The following is a 20,381-nucleotide window of genomic DNA, read 5'->3' as shown; positions in this document are numbered from 1 at the left end:
GATCACCTATCATGACAGGATCAGCCCCAAAGAGTGCAAAGTCAGTTGTGTAAATGTCTCTCAAGGCACTATGGGAAAATTCTCTTACCCACAATCCATCTCTAAGATTCCATTTAAAGAAAATCAACTTAATCCTCATGCATCTATAAAAAATGTGTTACTGAATTCTTACTGAATTCTTATTTAACAGATATCCTATCACAACATCCAGAGAAAGAACTGTGGGAATAGAAGCACAGAAGGAAAGCATGATTGATCACATAGTTTCATGGGTATATAAGTGAGAATTTTTTACTTTAAATGATCACTTTATTGCAAATATTAATAACATGGAAATAAATCTTGAACACTGATACATGTATAACACAGTAGGATTGCTTGTCATCTCCGGGATAAGGGAGGGAAAAGGGGAGAAAAAGAACATTAATCATAACTATAGAAAAATATTCTCAATTAGTTAATTAATTTAAAAAATAATGGCTATTATTTTAAGTTTACCATCACGCAAAGCAAGAGCAGGAGCACAAATAACAATTCCAGTGTATAATACCTAGAAAGAGAAATCAAATAAGGACATTGATTGCCAAATATTATCTTTTATATAAAAGATGAAGAAAGGCATACATAGTCTGCCTCTCATATTTATTATATGTTTTCTTAAAGTACACATTTGGAACAATTATGTGAAATACTGGTCTTTTGACCTTATTGAGTTTGTTGTCTAAGTTCTGATGTGAGGGGGATTACTTAGTTATTATTTAGGAGACCTGACAGGAAGATCTTGAGAATTCCAAATGGAATGGGGAAGAAGGAAGTGTGCCTGGCTCTCAGGGATGGACTCCATGATGGTTGGGACAAGTTGTAACTGACCCTAGGAGACCTCAAATTTCCAGAGGTCCTGAAGGAAGACTGACATTTACTTGTGGGAGATTTTGGTAGAGACTATTAATCCCAACCTGAGTTGCAGGTTAACTTGGGCTGGGTTAGCTCCCAGAATCTATCCACCTGAAAGAGTACCGCTAGTGGTCCTGGAGGAGCTGGAACATCACTGGAGTGAGTCTGAACTCTGCTGTAAGGATACCCACTTAAGTCCTGCCATTCTCTGGGCACTGTCTTGCTTAGGTCTCAGTTGAGTGTAGATAACTCCCTCCCCTGACACTGTGGTTTGCCCTTAGTCTGAAAGTGTAGACACCCCTATTCCCATCCTTTACCATAGTTTCCTTAATTAAATTGTTATAAACTCTTGCCATTTCCTTGCTAGTTTCCATTGGCTCCTTGTCTAGATGATGCAGGGTGACAGTTAGAGCCTAACTGCCACTTCTGTTAACAGATAATCTCCTTAGCAGTTAAACCCAGTCCCCCATCTTGTTTGGTCCTACCTTCTGTCATTTCTGTCTCCCTCACTCCCTTCTGGACCCATATTTAATATTTAAGTCAACTCCCCTGGTTTTCCCCAATAGTTTCAATCATGTCATAAATTGGCAGGTAAGTAGCAGAGTGGATCATTTGATCTGACACCCTATTCAGACCACCTGGTAATTGTGCATTCCAGGATAAATAGTTTAAACTTCTCAGCTTCAGTTTCCTCATCTATAAAATGAAGATAATAATATCATCTATTCTACAGAATTATTTCAAGGGTCAAATGAAGTAATGTGAAGAGCTTTGCAAATTTTAAAATACAAATGCTAGCTTTTATTATCAAAATCTCACATTTTTCTTTAAAAGTCAGTACATGAGTTGAAATAAGAATAGTTGCTCTTATATTTAAAGTCTGTGTTTAAGAGATTGGTTTTTTCTCTGTTCTTTAAAGGGAGTTAGTAAATAGAGCTCTGGTCTAGCTACATTGCAGTAAGTATTTTCCTTCATATTTCAAAATGAAAGTTCTTAAAAGTTCTCAGTAAAAGCATTTTTAAAAAAAGTAATATTTTAAGTCTTTGGTTTGTATATTTCTTTTCTAAAAGAAGTAGGAATGGGATGTCAGAGGTCACCTTCGTCCCTTTTGTGATACTCCCAGAAATTAAGATCTTTTGTGAAAATGAATTCCTGCTATCTCTCTGAGGAACTTCATTCCACTTTATAAAGTGCAATTGCCAGAAAAAATTTCCTTATGAGAACATAATGTCTTTATACTGACATATATACTGTGTAATGAGGAAATTAGGAAATTAAATATTTAAGGTAAGATAACACCCAGGTTATCTCTAAGGACCTGAGAGTTCCATAATGGAATGAAGCCAAGGTTTGAAGAGAAAGTGTGGTTTGACCAAACCGAAGGAAGGAGGTTTTAGCTGTGTGGTCCAGCTTTGCCAAATAACGAAGGAGCTGACAGAGTGGTATATCACTGAGAAGATACTTCGATCAAGTATTGTGGCCTAGGTAGAGAAAGGTCTTGTATATCTGTTGGTGGACAGCAGATTTATCTACCTTACTCTCTAGAGCCTTTTGAGGATTAACTAGCTGTGGATAAAACTTGATCCTGGTTTCCTGTGACATCTGTGACATCTTAGAGCACCTTGGACAAGTGTAGTGAGAATCTCTCCTCTCCAGCCCTCTCTTATTCTAGTTAGAGATTCAGTTTAGTTTAGATCTTAGTTTAGTTATGTCATTTGGATTAAAATAGTATAGTCTGAACCAACTCCCAGTTCCTGAGTTTGTCCTTAAATAACTAGGTTAGGGTGACCTCTCTCTTCTGCCCTTACCCTTTAAAGTCATTATTAAAAAGTGTTTTTTTATTCCTGTTGTGTCTTTCCCTATAGAAGTAAGATATCCCTGGCTGATTTAACTGCCACTCATTTATATTGTCACAGCCCTTGTGTATTTATTTAAGATAGTTATACATCTACACCCTTCATTATTCCTTCATCCCTTTCCCCAAAACGAACCCATGTGTATATTTGTGTTTATTTACTCACATCAACTGTCTCTACAACTTCTACCTTAATTCCTAGTTCCACCCTCTAAGGTCAAGCATAACAAAGTTAACTCCTTTCCCACAAGACAGAGCTTGAAAAAATTATGGACAATTATAAGGTTTTTTCTAAATCTTGTCCATATTTGACCCATTGTTAACACTTCAATCAATTCTCATAGAGCATGGTTTCTCCTTTTACCATCCTGGCTACCTACCTTCCTTTGTCATATCTTTCCTAAGATGAAACTTCTTTTTTAAGTGACTGCTGCATATTCAAATAAGTTCTCCAACATTGTAAAATTTATTTCAATGTTTATTGTGTTTAGTATTTGAACTCCTTCTGCTATCTTTCTGTTTTCGTGTATTCTAATTCATTAAGATATTTTTATATACTAATGAGCTTTAAAACACTCCATATTAAAAAAGAGAAAACTTCTTAAATTACTTGCCATTTGAACAATGAAGAGAGATGATCCAACCAAGCGAAGTTCTCTATTAAATCGAAGTTCCAAGTACTGTAAGTAAATAATATAGCAATTATGTATTAGGAATATGCAAGGTAAAAATTTTTCAAAGATATTGAACACATTTTTTTTCTTTCCATGAGTTAATAATTCTAGGTAGAGACACCTAAAGCCTCCCTCTAGAGATTTAAACAAGGTAAGGAATGTCACTCTATTCCACTAATAAATAGAAGTGGTTAGACTTGAAATATTTCAAAAGGATGCCACTACAGGGTGGTTTAGAGTCCTGACTGCCCACAAGTTTTGGGCATTGCTAGGTCCTTTTCACCCCAATTACTGAAACCTCTTTGGTCTCAGACTGTGTACTGAGAAAAGAAAGTCAATAGTCAAAGCACTAAGTAGCTGAACTAAGAATAAGTAGAGAAAAGGTAAAGATACACTCTAAAAAAAAGACAAGTTATAGAGTTTAACACAATTTAATCCAGACACTTCCTAACTACCACAGTGATTTTCCAAAAGCAGAGGTTTGATCTTGTCACTACCCTAATCAATAAAAAGTAGTGGCTCCCAATTACTTCCAGGATCAAGTTGAAAGTCAAAGTTGTCTTCATAGCTTATAAGGCCATTCAACTACATTGCCTTATCCTATCACTCTAAACAATCACCCCAGTGCAACCATCAATAATATGAAAATAGGTTTTGATCAATGACACATGTTAAAATCAGTGGAAATGCACATCAGCTATGTGGAGTGGAGGGTTGGGGGGCAGAGGGAGAGAGTAAGAACATGAATCATGGAAACATGGAAAAATTTCTAAATAATAAAAATTCTGTCATAGAGGAAAAAAAAGATTTCCTCTTTAGGAAAAAAAAAAACAAACAAGTAGCAGGAGAAAGAGCACAGCTGGGCTTAGTCCAGCCTCAAGGCAGGGAAGAGATCAAAACAATGGGATACAGTGCAACTATAGCAAAGGCCAGGGGCAGCACAGTGTGGGAAGCAATACATAAAACTTAGCCCAACATGGACCATTATAGATCAGAGGGAGCCAAACACAACACATTTCATACAAGTGACATCTGGAAAGCTTCCCACACAAGCTAATTAGGATGCCTCTACAAAGAACTCAATCCCAGACCAAGACAGTTGAACCAACATGTAGAGTTTCAGTTATAACAAATCATGAAGGTATTAAAGATATATTCAAAAACTGACTCTAATGAGCAAAGTGTTCATGGACCAGACTTATGGATATGTTTTTAATATTTCACATGATTGATTGCCAAGCCGTTAAATTTGGATGGGGTTAAACTTGATTGATCTTAAAAGCCAAGTTTTAGGGTCCTTTGGAATGTCAAAGATTCACACCTGCATTTCTAAGATAACACTGGTACCAGCTTTCTGGAAAGAAGAGTCCTGGCCCAGATATCTGGTGGCCTATTATGTTATCATCCATCCTTTTGGCTTTGTCATTAACTTGATAAAACTTTTGATGTACCAAATAGATGATAGACACCAAGCCATCCACCCCCACTGTTGTGCAACTATCCTTAATAAACAGATCAACTCCCTCATTTGGGGTTGGATACACTCTCTCTTTGACCATAAGAGGAGGAGATGCTGACAAGCTGAATGTGATGCTGATGACTCTTGTGTCTCTGTGTCTATTTTCTCTCTATATGTTCTTGCTACCTTAATCTTTAACCCTTCCACCCATATTCCCCCAGTTCTTGGTTTCCCTTTCAGGTGCTCAAACCCACACAAGAATATCTTGTAGATGTAGGTTGGCTGCTGTTATAAGGAAGAGAGGGTTATGGTAAGAGATGATGGTCTGCAGAGGGCAGATGCATGAGAAAAGATTCTGGAATGTTGAAAAAGAAGGGTTAAGCTGGAACTTAGCAGCTGTTGGTCTCTTTCTCTGGGGTTTATTGACTTCAAGTACGTGGAAGAAGTGGTTGCCAAATATGGTGGAGTTCCTGGACCTTGCTTCTGACACCTGTGTTTCCTCTGGAAGAAGATATTTGAACCTGAAGCTAGCCTGAACCAACATCCAACTATCTGCAGCTGTCAGTAAGTGAAGGTCTGAGTCCATCTGGGACCTTTCCCTTGGGTCCCTGTCTAATCTGCCACAGACCAATACCTCTAATAACAATCAAGGGAAGAGAGGAGAGAGCTGATAGACACAGACCACTCAGTCACAGATGAGGCAAAAGTAACTGGAAGTTTGTAATTTATTCTCAAATAGATATTTAGAGGAAAAAAGAAATGTCTATCACTATTTTACTAGCTAAGTATCCCAGGATCTAAACTTTCATGAGAAAAGGTCTTCAGAGAATTGATGGACTATTCTATCAGCTCTCTCCTCTCTTCCCTAAAAAATCTCGAACCCTAAATCTAGCTACCCTACACTAAGGAAACCTCTCTTGATTGTTATTAGAGTTATTGGTCTGTGGCAGATTAGACAGGGACCCAAGGGAAAGGTCCCAGATGATTAAAAAGAAAGCCTGGATACCATGTAGAAAGAAATTGTTTAAGGAAAATTTCCCTAATGTTCTTGAATAAGAGAAGGAAATATTATTTGAAAAGAGTTCACCAATCATTTCCTAAAAGATATTAAACATTTTTAAATTCATGGACTATTATAAATAAATTCCAGAACTCTCAGGCCAAGGAGAAAATATTGTAAGCTGCTAGTAAAAAGAAAAAAGAAAAATATTGTGGAATCACAATCAGGATTACACAAGAAGTAGGAGCTTCTAAATTTTTAATAACTCACCTCCTATCTCTTAGTATCAATTCTAAGACAGAAGAGTGGTATGGGTTAGGTGATTGGGGTTAAGTGACATGACCAGGGTCATACAACTACAAATTATCTAAGACCAGATTTGAATTCAGGTCCTCCGGATTCCAGGTCTGGTGTTCTATCTACTGGGTGCAGTAGATAGAACTGACTTTACATGAAATGCTCAGAAGGAATGAAATGTGATATTCTGCAAGGCAAAGGATCTAGAACTACAACCAAGACTTCCCTACCCAGCAAAACTGAGCCTAATACTCAAGGGAAAGAAATGAATATTTAATGAAACAGAATATTCTAAGCATTTTTGTAAAATGATTATAGCTGAAAAGAAAATTCAGTGAGCAAGTCTGACACTCAAGATAAGCATAAAAAATAACTAAAAGAGAAAAAACTAAAGGATCTTAATGGAGTTAAATTAATCACATTCCTACAGAGGAAAATGATAACTAGGATACTTAACATGTCTGTGATTCAAGGGATACTTCAAGTACTTAAAATGTTCAACATAATCAAGATAAATAATTGGGTTAAACTGATTACATGACTATAAAAAGGTAGTAACTGAGATACTTAGGATATCTATGGTACCTAAAGAACTTTAGCAACCTAAAGTACTTAAGATATTTAAAGTTCTGAAGATGATTAAGAATTTTATTAGTATTTCTTTTCCTTGAGTTAGGCTCAGTTTTTCTGGGTAGGGAAGTCTTGGTTGTAGTCTTAGATCCTTTGCCTTGCAGAAATGCACTGGGTAAAAAGAAAAGGAGAGAAAACTGAGGGTAATTTTTTCACAAAGAGGAGCATAAGATTCAAAACAGCTCAGGGGGAAGATGGGAAAGGGGGTGGTGGTCAATGCATGTACTTACTCTCATTGGAACTGACACAAAGCAAGAATAACATCCACACTCACTAAGAACCTATCTTATCCTTTAGGGAAGTATGAAGAGGAAAAAGAACAAGGAAAGGAAGAAAATAAACAAAAAGGAGACTGGACTAGTGAAGGAAGAAGTCAGAAGCAAAAACATTTGTGAACATAGAAATGTTGAAAGGAGAGAAAAAGAAGGATAAACGGTGGGGAAAGATGGAGAGAAAAGTTAGTAGTCATAACTCAATGTGAACTCAGTTGAATTCACTTAAAAAAACTGAAGAGGAAAAGCCAGAATCCCACAAAATGCTACCTATAAGTAACATATTTAAAGTAGGGATACACAGACAAAGTAATGGTAAAGGACTGGAGCAGAATCTATTATGCTTCAGCTAAACATAAAAAAAGAGGGGCTTTTATCTCAGAGAAAATCAAAGTAAAAATAGATCTAATTAAGAGAGATAAGGGGGGCAGCTGGGTAGCTCAGTGGATTGAGAACCAGGCCTAGAGATGGGAAGTCATAGGTTCAAATCTGCCCTCAGACACTTCCCAGCTGTGTGACCCTGGGCAAGTCACTTGACCCCCATTGCCTACCCTTACCATTCTTCTGCCTTGGAGCCAATACACTGTATTGACTCCAAGACAGAAGGTAAGGATTTAAAAAGAGAGAGAGAGAGAGAGATAAGGAAGGTACTATAGATCATAAAGTAATATCAATATTAAACATATGTGCAACAAATGGCAATGCATCCAAAATCCTAAAGAAATTATGTGAGTTACAAAAGGAAATAGACAATAAAACTTTCAGAATTAGATGAATCAAACCAAATAAACAAGAAAGAAAATAAAGTGAAAAGAATTTTAGAAAAGTCAAATTTGATAGAACATTATAGAAAAAAATGAGAATAGAAAGGAATATACCTTTTTCTCAGCAGTACATGGCACCTTCACGAAAACTGATTATATAGTAGGACACAAAAGCCTCAAAACTAAATAGAGAAGAGCAGAAATGTTAAGTGTATCCTTTTGAGACCATAATGCCATAAAATTGCACTAAATGAAGGGCTCTAGAAAAAAAGACTCGATATTAATTGGAAACTAATTCACCTTATATTAAAAAGTGAGTGGTTCAAAGGAGAAGTTAGAGAACCAATTAATAATTTCATTAGAGAGAATGAGAACAAAGAGAAAACATACCAAAATTTTGAGAATACAGCCAAAGTAATACTTAAGGGAAAATTTATATTTCTAAATGTTTACATTAATAAAATAGAAAAAAGAGCAGATCAATTAATTAGGCATTCAATTTAAAAAACTAGACAAAATTTTTAATCCCCAATTGAAAACAAAATACTAGTAAGTACACTGGAATATTATTGTGCCATAAGAAATGATGAAGCAGATAATCACAAAAAATTCTGGAAAAACTTATAAGAACTGATGCAAAGAGAATTGAAGAGAACCAGGAAAACACTGCACATAGTAACCGCATTATTTTATAATGACCAACTGTGAATGAATTAACTATTATCAACAATGTAAAGATCCAAAAAAATTTCACAACACTCATGACAAAAAATGGTTATCTACTGTCATAGAAGGAATTGACAGTCTGGATATAGACTGAAACATGACATTTTTCACTTTATTTTTTCCATGAAATTTTCTCTAGGGTAACCAATAGATGTGTTCTGTCAAACATGGAAATATGTATTCTATGATAATACATATACATCCTGTGTCATATTACTTGCCATGGATTACAAAATATCAGAAAATGTTTTTGTTTGCATTGACAAAAGTATTAACATGTTTTAAAAAATAGTTAAAAGGGTAGGGAAAATCTACAGCAAATTTCTCTGATATAGGTCACATTTTTATGATATGTAGGAGGGAAAGGATTTATTTTAATAACAAGAGTCATTCTGAATTAATGAATAGTCAAAGTACATGAATAGGCAGTTTTAAGAAGAAATCCAAGCTATCAACAACCAGATGAAAAAATGCTCCTAATCACTAATAATTAGCAAAAGGAAATTTACCACCACTGGGGCTCAGGGAAGCAATGCATATTAATACAATGTTGATGATCCAGTCATTCTGGAAAGTGATTTATAACTGTGCCCAAAAAGTCACTATCAGAAATCTTTTTTTTAATTTTTTTTTAAAACCCTTACCTTCCATTTTGGAGTCAATACTGTGTATTGGCTCCAAGGCAGAAGAGTGGTAAGGGTAGGCAATGGGGGTCAAGTGACTTGCCCAGGGTCACACAGCTAGGAAGTGTCTGAGGCCAGATTTGAATCTAGGACCTCCCATCTCTAGGCCTGGTTCTCAATCCACTGAGCTACCCAGCTGCCCCACCCCCACCAAGAGGATTTGCAAAAAAAAAAACAAAAACAAAGAAAACAATCAATAGTGAATGTAATGTAATATAATGTAACAAATAAAGATCAGGTAGAGATACAATGAAGAAATATGATACAGTACACCCCAACTCACCCCTTCCTGAAGATGGGGTGTTGATTGGTATTCTGCATTGTACTTGTTTTCAAAGTATTAATGGTTGTGCTGATTTTTTCTTTCCACTTATTTATGTTTTCCTTAAAAATATTCTTTGCATATAGGATGGCTTTCTGGAAGAGGGAGTAATACTAAGGAAAATTATGATAATATAAAAAAAGAAGACATCAATAAACATTTTTAATAAGAAAAATACTGTAAATACTTGAGTTTAATACCAAAGAATCTCATTCAAGATCATATAAGACTTGGTATCTACTACTACAAAGAAAGGAAGATCTTCAAATATGATACTCAATAAGGAAAAACATCAGCAAGTGAAAAATAATCTATCCTAAAAAACGATTATATCTCTACTATAACAGGCAAATGGGTTTTTAATGGAATAGAAGTCTTCTCCTCACTACTTAAGAAAAGATCATATAAGAGCTATTGACAGAAGTGAGATATAGATAGATAGATAGATAGATAGACAGACAGACAGACATAGACAGACATAAATATACACATAGATACATAGGAAGATATTTACATCAGATGTAGTATGAAATGCAAATCAAGAGAAACCTAAAAAGTAAATGAACAATTATAATGGGTTATATGACAAAGAAGCACTTAAATTGTATTAAGTGGGGAAACAAGTGTCTACTAAAACCTTTAAATGGTTTAAGGGTCACTGAGAGAATTATATAAAAATATGGAGTAGGAGTTTTGTTTTGTTTTCCTGGTGAAAAGAAAGAAAAGGAAAGAGGAAAAGGAACTGCACAAAGGTGAGCTGAATATAAGCACATATTCGCAGAAACATACATACATACATTATACATAAACAATTACAATTTGGTGTAGTCATTAAACTCAAAAAGGAAGCTGAGAAGGCCAAGGAGAGTGCAGAAGGATGTTTGAAAGGGTAGAATCATGACATGAATAGTCACAAGCAAAATAAATTTCAATTACAGAAAATGGATAATAAAGTTGAGATTAAAATAAAAATAAATAACTAACAATAGGTATATAGAAAAAGGGGAAAAAGGAAAGACAGTGGAGTTTAATAGCAAATTACTCTAATTATTGACCATTATTGTTATGCAATTTCCTTCTATTAACTTTTTATTTATAAAGTGTGGAGTATTAAAGATCAGTTAATGTATTTTAAATTTTTTATTAAAGACTATTTTATTTTCCCAATTATATATAATAACAATTTTCAACATAAGTTTTCTGAAATAATAATATCCAAATTGTCTCCCTCCTTCTCTTTCCTCCAACTTCCCAGAGATGGTAAGCAATTTGATCTGGGTTATATATGTATTATCATGCAAAGCATACTTCCATATTGGTCACTATTGCAAAGAAATTCTCATATAAAATAAAAACCCAAAAATAAAACCATAAATTAATGTGAAATATAGTATACTTTGATTTGCATCTGACTCGAACAGTTTTTTTATGTAGGTTCTTTGTTGTAAATAATTCAGAATCATCCCAAATCATTGTATCAATGAAAGTATCAAGTCTTTCATAGTTGATCATTGTGCAAATTGCTATTACTGTGTATAGCGTTCTCCTGGTTCTGTTTATTTCACTCCATATCAGTTTATGTAAGTATTTCCTCCTTTTTCTGAAATCACCCTGCTCATCATTTTTCATACTAGTGTAGGATTCCATCACCAACACATACCCCAATTTGTTCAACCATAACCTAATTAATGGAAATCTCCTCATTTTCCAATTCTTTGCTACCACAAAAAGAGCTGCTATAAATATTTTCATTCAGGTAGGTCCTTTCTCCTTTTTTTTTCTCTTTGGAATATAGATCCAGTGGTAGTGTTATAGGAACAAAGGTTATACACAGTTTTATAGTCCTTTGAGCATACTTCCAAATTGTCTTCCAGAATATGGTTGGATCAGTTCACAACTCCACCAAAAATTCATTAGTGTTCCAATTTTTCCACATCCCCTCCAATATTTTTTATTTTCCTTTACTGTCATATCAGCCATTCTTTTGGGCTTGGGGTGATTCCTGAAGTTGCATTTCCCTAATCAAATTATTTAAAATACTTCTTCAAATAAGTATTGATACCTTTGATTTCTTCATATAAAAATTGCTTGTTTATATCTTTTGACCATTTGGCAATTGGAGAATGGCTTGTATTCTTGTAAATTTCAATTAGTTCTCTAAAATTTTGAGAAAGGAGACTTCCAGGGGTGGAGCCAAGATAGCAGAGTAATCCAGAGCAGCTCTGTGCCATCATGAGAATCCTCTCTGACCAAGATTGAAATATCTTCAGAAAACTAATACAAGAGTGAAAGAACCAACAAGGAGACAAAGTGAAAAAACTTTCAATGAAAGAAAAACCCAAAAGGTTGGCGATGAACATCTGGGGTACTAGAGCAAGAGGAAAGCAGACACAGCAAGAAGCAAGGAGGGAAGAGTAAGCCATAAGTGAGCCATACAACATCATCTCATATCTGCTGTCTGAGGTCTGGGAACCTATGTTCTAGCCAACATGCAGACCCTGAAATCCTGCCTGAGCAAACAGAGGTAAAAGTCAACCTACACCCCTTAACATTTCAAGCCTTTGGAGAATTCCAGAGCCCCAGCTCAGAAAATTATAGTCTGAACTAGGAACAAGGACTTAATTCATACTTTGGGGTGGATGATATTACTAAATACTGATATTTTTGCCTGAAGCTCAGTGTGGAGCTCTAAGACAGAACAATCAAGGGTATACCTGATTGGATCAGGTACACAGTGAGACCAAAACTTGAAACTGAGCCTGAGGTTAGAATTTGAACAGCACTGACCTGATAAAGATCCGAGTGAGATCAAAAGCTTACACCCAAGTCTGAGCCAAGTCTTTAAGCTATCAACATCTCAAGGGTCAATTGAACCAACAGGGGGAGGGTTCTCTCATAGCTCTTAGCCCTCATACTATTACATCATCTACCCCCAAGCCTACTGATAATTAAATAGGAAAAATGTGCAAACAACAAAAAAAGCATGTGACTCTAAATAATTTTATGGATACAAAGAGCAAGGTAGAGACACAGAAGGGGACAGTGGAAGAAAAGGAAGGATACTCAAAGTGCAAAAGAAAAATATGGATTGGAAACAGATTCTGTAAGAACTCAAAAAAAATGTAAAAAGCAATGAAGAGAGGCAGAGGAAAGTGGGAAAGAGAAATGAAAGTGATGCAAGTAAAGAAAGTAACACAAGAAGAAATGAAAGTAATGCAAGAAGAAATGTATCAATTGAAAAAGGAGAACCAAAAACTGACAGAGGAAAATCAAAAGTTGACCATAAAGAAACTAATGATTTCATGAGAAATCAAGAAATAATGAAGCAGAATCAAAATAATGAAAAAAATAGAGTAAAACATGAAATACCTTATTAAAAAACAAATGACCTAGAAAATAGATCTAGGAGAGACAATTTGAGAATTATTGCACTAGGCGAAAGCCATGATCAAGAAAAAACAATTGACATCATATTATAAGAAATTATCAAAGACAACTGCCCAGAGATCCTCAAACAAGAAAATAAAATTGAAATTGAAAGAATTAACAGATCACCTCTAAAAGGAATCCTCAAATGACAACTTCCAGGAATATAATAGCTAAATTCAAGAGTCACCAAGCCAAGGCAAAAATACTTCAAGCAGCGAGAAAGAAACCATTCAAATACAATGGAGTTTTATTCAGGATCACACAGGACCTAGCTGTTTCTACATTAAAGGATAGAAAGGCATAGAATATGATATTCAGGAAGGCAAAAGATCTGGGTTTACACTCTATCCAAAGTCACCTATGCAACAAAACTGAGTATATCCTTTCATGGGGAAAAATGGATTTCAATAAGAGAGAAGATGTTCAAGCATTCCTGAAAATAAGCCAGACCTGATGGAGGGCAACACACAGTAATCATAATGCTGAATGTGAATGAGGATGAACTAATTCATAAAACAGAAGTGCAGAACAGAGTGGATTAAAAACCAGAATCTTAATATATGTTGTTTACAAGAAATACATTTGAGGCAGGGGTAACACACAGATTCAAGGTAAAAGGCTAGTGCAGAATTTATTATGCATCATCTAAAGTAAAAATTTAAAAAAAATGTAGTAGTAGCAATCATGATAACAGACAAGAGTAAAGTAGAAATTCATCAGATTAAAAAAGATAAGGATGGCAATTACATCTTGCTAAAATTACATTTTCATAAACAATGAAGTAATACCAATACTAAACATTTATGTACCAAATGGTATAGCATATAGATTTTTAAAGAAAAAAATTAAAGGAACTCAAAGAGGAAATATATAGTAAAACTATACTAGTGAGGGATCTCAACCTTCCCCTTTCAGAACCAGATAAATTGAAGCAAAAAATAAATAAGAAAGAAGTAAGAGAAGTGAATGAAATGGTAGAAAAATTAGTTAATAGATATCTGAAGAAAACTGAATAGGAATAAAAAGAAAAATACCTTATTCTGAGAAGTATATTTTACATATACAATGATTGGCCATGTACTAGGGCATAGAAATATTTCAAACAAATGGGAAAAAGCAAAAATAATAAATGCAACTTTTAGATCATAATGAAATAAAAATTATACTTAACAAGGGTTCATGGAAAGGCAAATTTAAAATTAATTGGAAACTAATTAATCTAATTCAACAAAACAGGTAAATAAAAAAGAAATCATAAAATCAATTATGTACTTCATAAAAGAGAATGACAATGAGAAGACATCATATCAAAACCTATGGAATACAGCCAAAGCAATACTCAGGGAAAAAACTTATATCTCTGAGGGCCTATAGCAACAAAATTGAGAGGAAGGAGATCAATGAATTGGGCTTGAAACTTAAAAAATTAGAAAAAGAACAAATTAAAAATCCCCGGATAAAAACTAATTTGGAAATCCAAAAAAACAAAGGAAAAATGAATAAAATTGAAAATAAAAGAACTATTGGACTAAAAAATAAGACTAAGAGCTGATACTTTGAAAAAAAACAATTAAAATAGACAAAGTACTGGTTAATCTAGTAAAAAAAAGAAAGAAGAGAATCAAATTAAGAATATCAAAGATAAAAAGTATGGTCTCCCTTCTAATGAAAAGGAATTAAGGTAATTATTAAAAAGAATTTTTCCCAATTAAATGGCAATAAATATGACAAGATAGGTGAAATGGATGAATATTTACAAAAATATAAATTGCCTAGATTAAAAAAGGGGAATTAGAATTCTTAAATAATCCCATGTCTGAAAAAGTAATTGAACAAGTCATGAAGGAACTTCCTAAGAAAAAATACTGAGGGACAGATGGATTCAAAAAGTGAATTCTAGGTTAAAGAGGACTTCCGGTTAAGATGGTGGCAGAGTAAGGAGCAGCTGCTCAATCTCTCCTGACCAAAGCATACAGGACCCCTCAAGGGGAAATAAAAACGAGTCCAGAAGAACGAAGGAACCACACAACAGGGCGTAGCATTGAAGGTACGCAGAATCGGGGCATTTCCACGCTATAAAGGGGTGAAACAGCTCTCACTAAAATGCAAGAGGAAGAAGCCCCTCTCCCACCCCCCACACCACACACCTCGCACAACGCCAACGCACAAGAGTGAAAACAGGACTGGGGCAACCAGATAATCACTGGCAGCCCCAGGGCTTGTACCTGTGTGCTGCAAGACGAGGGACCCCAAGTGGCTGGGGGCCTGCACGGACTTTCCCCAAGCGTCCACGTGGGTGAAGGCACTGCCTCGGGCTGGGACAAAGGCCTCTAAAACACAGCCTTTCCCAAGCACTGAAGGCATCGCCTCAGGGGCGAATAAAGATCTCCAGCCCACAGACTTTCACTACCTTCTGCATGGGTGAAGGCAGTGCCCTAAGAGCATCTGCGCAGGCAAAGGCAGTGCCCTAGGCTTGAATAACTATCTCCAGCCCAGGTTTGGACCTCCAGTGAGGACCCGGTGTGGACCAGAGCAAGGCAGTGGAAGCAGCCCCAAAGACTGCTGAAGGAACCTCGGGCAGAGGGACAGACTGGGAACTACCAGGAGGCCTGACCCCGAGGACAAGGAGACCGGAGCCCCCGGGAGCTTGCAAGGCGCAGGCAGACTCTGAGTGCAAAGACAAAGCTGAAAAGGGGCGGGGCTAACAATGGCCAGCAATAAGGAAGTCCAGAAGAAAAAGTCTATCAAGAGAAACTCTGGAACACTCGACAACTTCTACACAGAGAAAATCCAGACAACAGAGGAGGGAAAACAAAAATCCAAACCTCCCCAAAAAAATGAAAGCTGGTCACAAGCAATGGAAGAGTTTAAAAATGAAATGCTGAGGAAGATGGAAGAAATCTGGCAAGAAAATAAAAGCTTAAAAGGCAGAATTTCGCAATTGGAAAGTGAGACAAGTCAACTGAAGACCAAAAATGACCAGATTGAAAAGGAAAACCAAAACATTAAAGCCGAAAACCAAAACATTAAAGCTGAAAACCAAAACATTAAAGCTGAAAACCAGTCCTTAAAGGCTAGAATCGAACATTTAGAAACCAATGATCTCCCAAGACAACAAGAACAAATAAAACAAAGTCAAAAGACTGATAAAATAGAAGGAAACATGAAATATCTCAATGAGAGAGTGACAGACCAAGAAAACTGGTCTAGAAGAGACAACTTGAGAATCATTGGTCTTCCAGAAAAGGCAGAAATTAATAGAAACTTGGACTCCATACTTAAAGAAATTATTCATCAAAATTGCCCTGAAGTTCTACAACAAGAGGGTAATATAGACATTGAAAGGATCCATAGATCACCCTCTACACTGGACCCAGAAAAGAAAACACCCAGAAATATAATAGCCAAATTGAAGAGCTTTCAAGTTAAAGAAAAAATCTTACAAGAAGCCAGAAAGAGACAATTCAAATATCAAGGAGCACCAATCAGGATCACACAGGATCTGGCAGCCTCCACGCTAAAAGACCGCAAGGCTTGGAATACAATATTCAGAAAGGCAAGAGAGCTGGGCCTTCAGCCACGGATCAACTACCCAGCGAAACTAACCATATACTTTCAGGGGAAAGTATGGGTATTCAACAAAATTGAAGAATTCCAAGTTTTTGCACAAAAGAGACCAGGACTAAATGGAAAGTTTGACACTCAACCACAAATATCAAGAGAAAGAAGAAAAGATAAATAAGAAACAGAGGGAAAAAAAAGAAAACTCATAGTTTTTTAAGCTTGACTCTTTAAGGGCATAAATAAGATGTAATTATCTGTATTACTAGGTGGAGAAATGCTATGTATAATTCTCTGTAGTGAACTCAATACACTATTATAATATTCACTATTATAGCAACCAGAAGAATAATTCATAGGGAGAGGACAGGATGCTAAATGGTCTAAGAAGACATGGGGGGTGGGAAAGAGAGGGGAAATAGTAGGGGACACCAAGAAAAATCTGAGTAAATAAGAAAAATAAGATATTCTATTACACACAAAGAGGGCATAGGAAGGGGAGGGGATAAATAATACCATAAGAAGGAGAGGAAGAGAGCATAATCAAACCTTACTCTCAGTGTAATCAACCCAGAGAATGAAGAGTAGCTTTATTATCCATCCAGATATAAAACTCTATCTAACCCTACTGAGAAAGTCAGAAGGGATAAACCAAAGGAAGCACGGGAATGGGGAGGCCAAAAAAGGGAGGGGAGAAGAAGAGGGAGGGAATTCATTTGGTTTTTAAAAAACAAAAAGAAGGGAACAACAAGGGAGGGGGCAGAAAGGGAAGTCAATCAAGGGAGGGGATAAGGGATACTGGCTCAAAGCAAACCACTGGTGCAAAAGAAAATAGTGTAATAAGAAGGAGTGGGTCTAGGGGAGGATTCAAAAATGTCAGTGAATGCACAACTAACAATTGTAACTCTGAATGTGAACGGGATGAACTTGCTCATAAAACGGAAGCAAATAGCACAGTGGATCAGAAACCAAAATCCTACCATAGGCTGTCTACAAGAAAAGGTGGGTAGACACACACAAGTTCAAGGTTAAGGGTATGAGCAAAATCTTTTGGGCATCAAATGAGAAAGAGAAGGCAGGAGTGGCTATCATGATTTCTGACAAAGCCAAAGTAAAAATAGATATGATTAAAAAAGACAGGGAAGGTCATTACATCCTGATTAAAGGCAGTATAAACAATGAGGAAATAACACTGCTCAATATATATGCACCAAGTGGTATAGCATCCAAATTCATAAAGGAGAAACTGGCAGAGCTCAAGAAGGAAATAGACAATAAAACCATAATAGTGGGAGATCTAAATATTCCTCTTTCAGATCTAGATAAATCAAACCAAAAAATAAATAAGAAAGAGGTAAGAGAGATGAATGAAGTCCTAGAAAAATTAGATTTAATTGATATGTGGAGAAAAATAAATAGGGACAAAAAGGAATACACCTTCTTTTCAGCTGCAAATGGTACATGTACAAAGATTGACCATGTAATAGGGCATAGAATCATGGCAAACAAATGCAAAAGAGCAGATATAATAAATGTAACCTTCTCAGATCATAATGCGATAAAATAATAATCAATAAGGGCACCTTGACAGGCAAATCAAAAACCAATTAGAAATTAAACAATATGATTCTCCAAAACCAAATTGTCAAAGAAGAAATCATAGAAACAATCAACAATTTCATTGAAGAGAATGATGATGATGAGACATCCTACCAAACTCTGTGGGATGCAGCCAAGGCAGTACTCAGGGGGAAATTTATATCCTTGAGTGTATATATTAACAAATTAAGGAGGGCAGAGATTAATGAATTGGGCATGCAACTCAAAAAATTAGAAAGCGAGCAAATTAAAAACCCCCAGATGAAAACTAAATTAGAAATACTAAAAATTAAGGGAGAAATTAATAAAATCGAAAGCAAAAGAACTATTGAATTAATAAATAAGACTAGAAGCTAGTATTTTGAAAAAACAGATAAAATAGACAAAGTACTAGTCAATCTAATAAGAAAAAGGAAAGAAGAAAACCAAATTGATAGTATTAGAGATGAAAAGGGAGACCTCACCTATAATGAAGGGGAAATTAAGGCAATAATTAAGAAATATTTCGCCCAATTATATGGCAACAAATATAACAACTTAGGAGATATGGATGAATATTTACAAAAATATAAATTGCCTAGATTAACAGCAGAAGAAATAGAATACTTAAATAGTCCCATGTCAGAAATAGAAATTGAACAAGCCATCAAAGCTCTCCCTAAGAAAAAATCACCAGGACCTGATGGATTCACAAGTGAATTCTATCAGCCATTCAAAGAGCAACTAATCCCAATACTATACAAATTATTTGATATGATAAGCAAAGAAGGAGTCCTACCAAATTCCTTTCATGACACAAATATGGTACTGATCCCAAAGCCAGGTAGACCAAAAACAGAGAAAGAAAACTATAGACCAATCTCCCTAATGAACATAGATGCAAAAATCTTAAATAGAATACTAACAAAGAGACTCCAGCAAGTAATTAAGAAGATCATCCACCATGATCAGGTGGGATTTATACCAGGAATGCAAGGATGGTTCAACATTAGGAAAACCATCCACATAATTGACCATATCAACAGTCTAACAAACAAAAATCACATGATTATCTCAATAGATGCTGAAAAAGCCTTTGACAAAATACAGCATCCATTCCTATTGAAAACACTGAAAAGTATAGGAATAGAAGGACCTTTCCTAAAAATAATAAACAGTATATACCTAAAACCATCAACAAGCATTATATGCAATGGGGATAACTTAGAAGCCTTCCCAATAAGATCAGGAGTGAAACAAAGATGCCCATTATCACCTCTACTATTCAACATAGTACTAGAAACACTAGCAGCAGCAATGAGAGAAGAAAAAGAAATTGAATGTATCAAAATAGGCAATGAGGAGACTAAGGAATCACTCTTTGCAGATGATATGATAGTCTACTTAAAAAGTCCTAGAGAATCAACTAAGAAGCTAGTAGAAATAATCAACAACTTTAGCAAAATGGCAGGATACAAAATAAATGCACATAAATCATCAGCATTTCTATACATTTCCAACACATTAGAACAGCAAGAGGTAGAAAGAGAAACACCATTTAAAATCACCCTCGACAATATAAAATACTTGGGAATCTATCTACCAAAACAAACAGAGCTATTATACGAAAACAACTACAAAACACTTTCCAAACAAATAAAACTGAATCTCAACAATTGGAAAGCCATTAATTGTTCATGGGTAGGATAAGCTAACATAATAAAAATGAACATTCTACCCAAATTAATTTACCTATTTAGTGCCATACCTATCAAATTACCAAAAACTTCTTTACTGAATTAGGAAAAACTATAACAAAGTTCATTTGGAATAACAAAAGATCAAGAATATCAAGGGAAATAATGAAAAAAAATGTGAAGGAAGGGGGCCTCGTAGTACCGGATATTAAACTGTACTATAAAGCAGCAGTCATCAAAACAATATGGTACTGGCTAAGAGATAGAAGGGAGGATCAGTGGAATAGACTCGGGGTTAATGATGTCAGCAAGACAGTGTATGATAAACCCAAAGAGCCCAACTTTTGCGACATGAACCCACTATTTGACAAAAACTGCTGGGAAATTTGGAAAACAATATGGGAGAGATTAGGTTTAGATCAACATCTCACACCCTACACCAAGATAAATTCAGAATGGGTGAATGACTTGAATATAAAGAGGGAAACTATAAATAAGTTAAGTGGACACAGAATAGTATACTTGTCAGATCTCTGGGAA

The 20,381-nt window shown here is 35.5% G+C and overlaps 1 protein-coding gene across 1 annotated transcript in view; it reads right to left on the bottom strand.

The window, feature by feature from the left end:
- The window catches only part of LOC123250118 (sodium-coupled monocarboxylate transporter 1-like), a 190,429-nt gene that overhangs the window by 132,322 nt on the left and 37,726 nt on the right, over positions 1-20,381 (bottom strand). The window contains exons 2-3 of the mRNA XM_044679154.1: positions 3,364-3,429; positions 499-550 (exon numbers count right to left, since the gene is read on the bottom strand). Coding sequence (XP_044535089.1) covers positions 499-550; positions 3,364-3,429 — 118 coding nt within the window. The remainder of the gene's footprint in view (positions 1-498; positions 551-3,363; positions 3,430-20,381) is intronic.

The sequence above is a fragment of the Gracilinanus agilis genome, chromosome 5 (genome assembly GCF_016433145.1).
Source record: "Gracilinanus agilis isolate LMUSP501 chromosome 5, AgileGrace, whole genome shotgun sequence".
NCBI classification, from domain to species: Eukaryota; Metazoa; Chordata; class Mammalia; order Didelphimorphia; family Didelphidae; genus Gracilinanus; species Gracilinanus agilis.
This window is presented reverse-complemented; position numbering and strand designations above follow the sequence as displayed.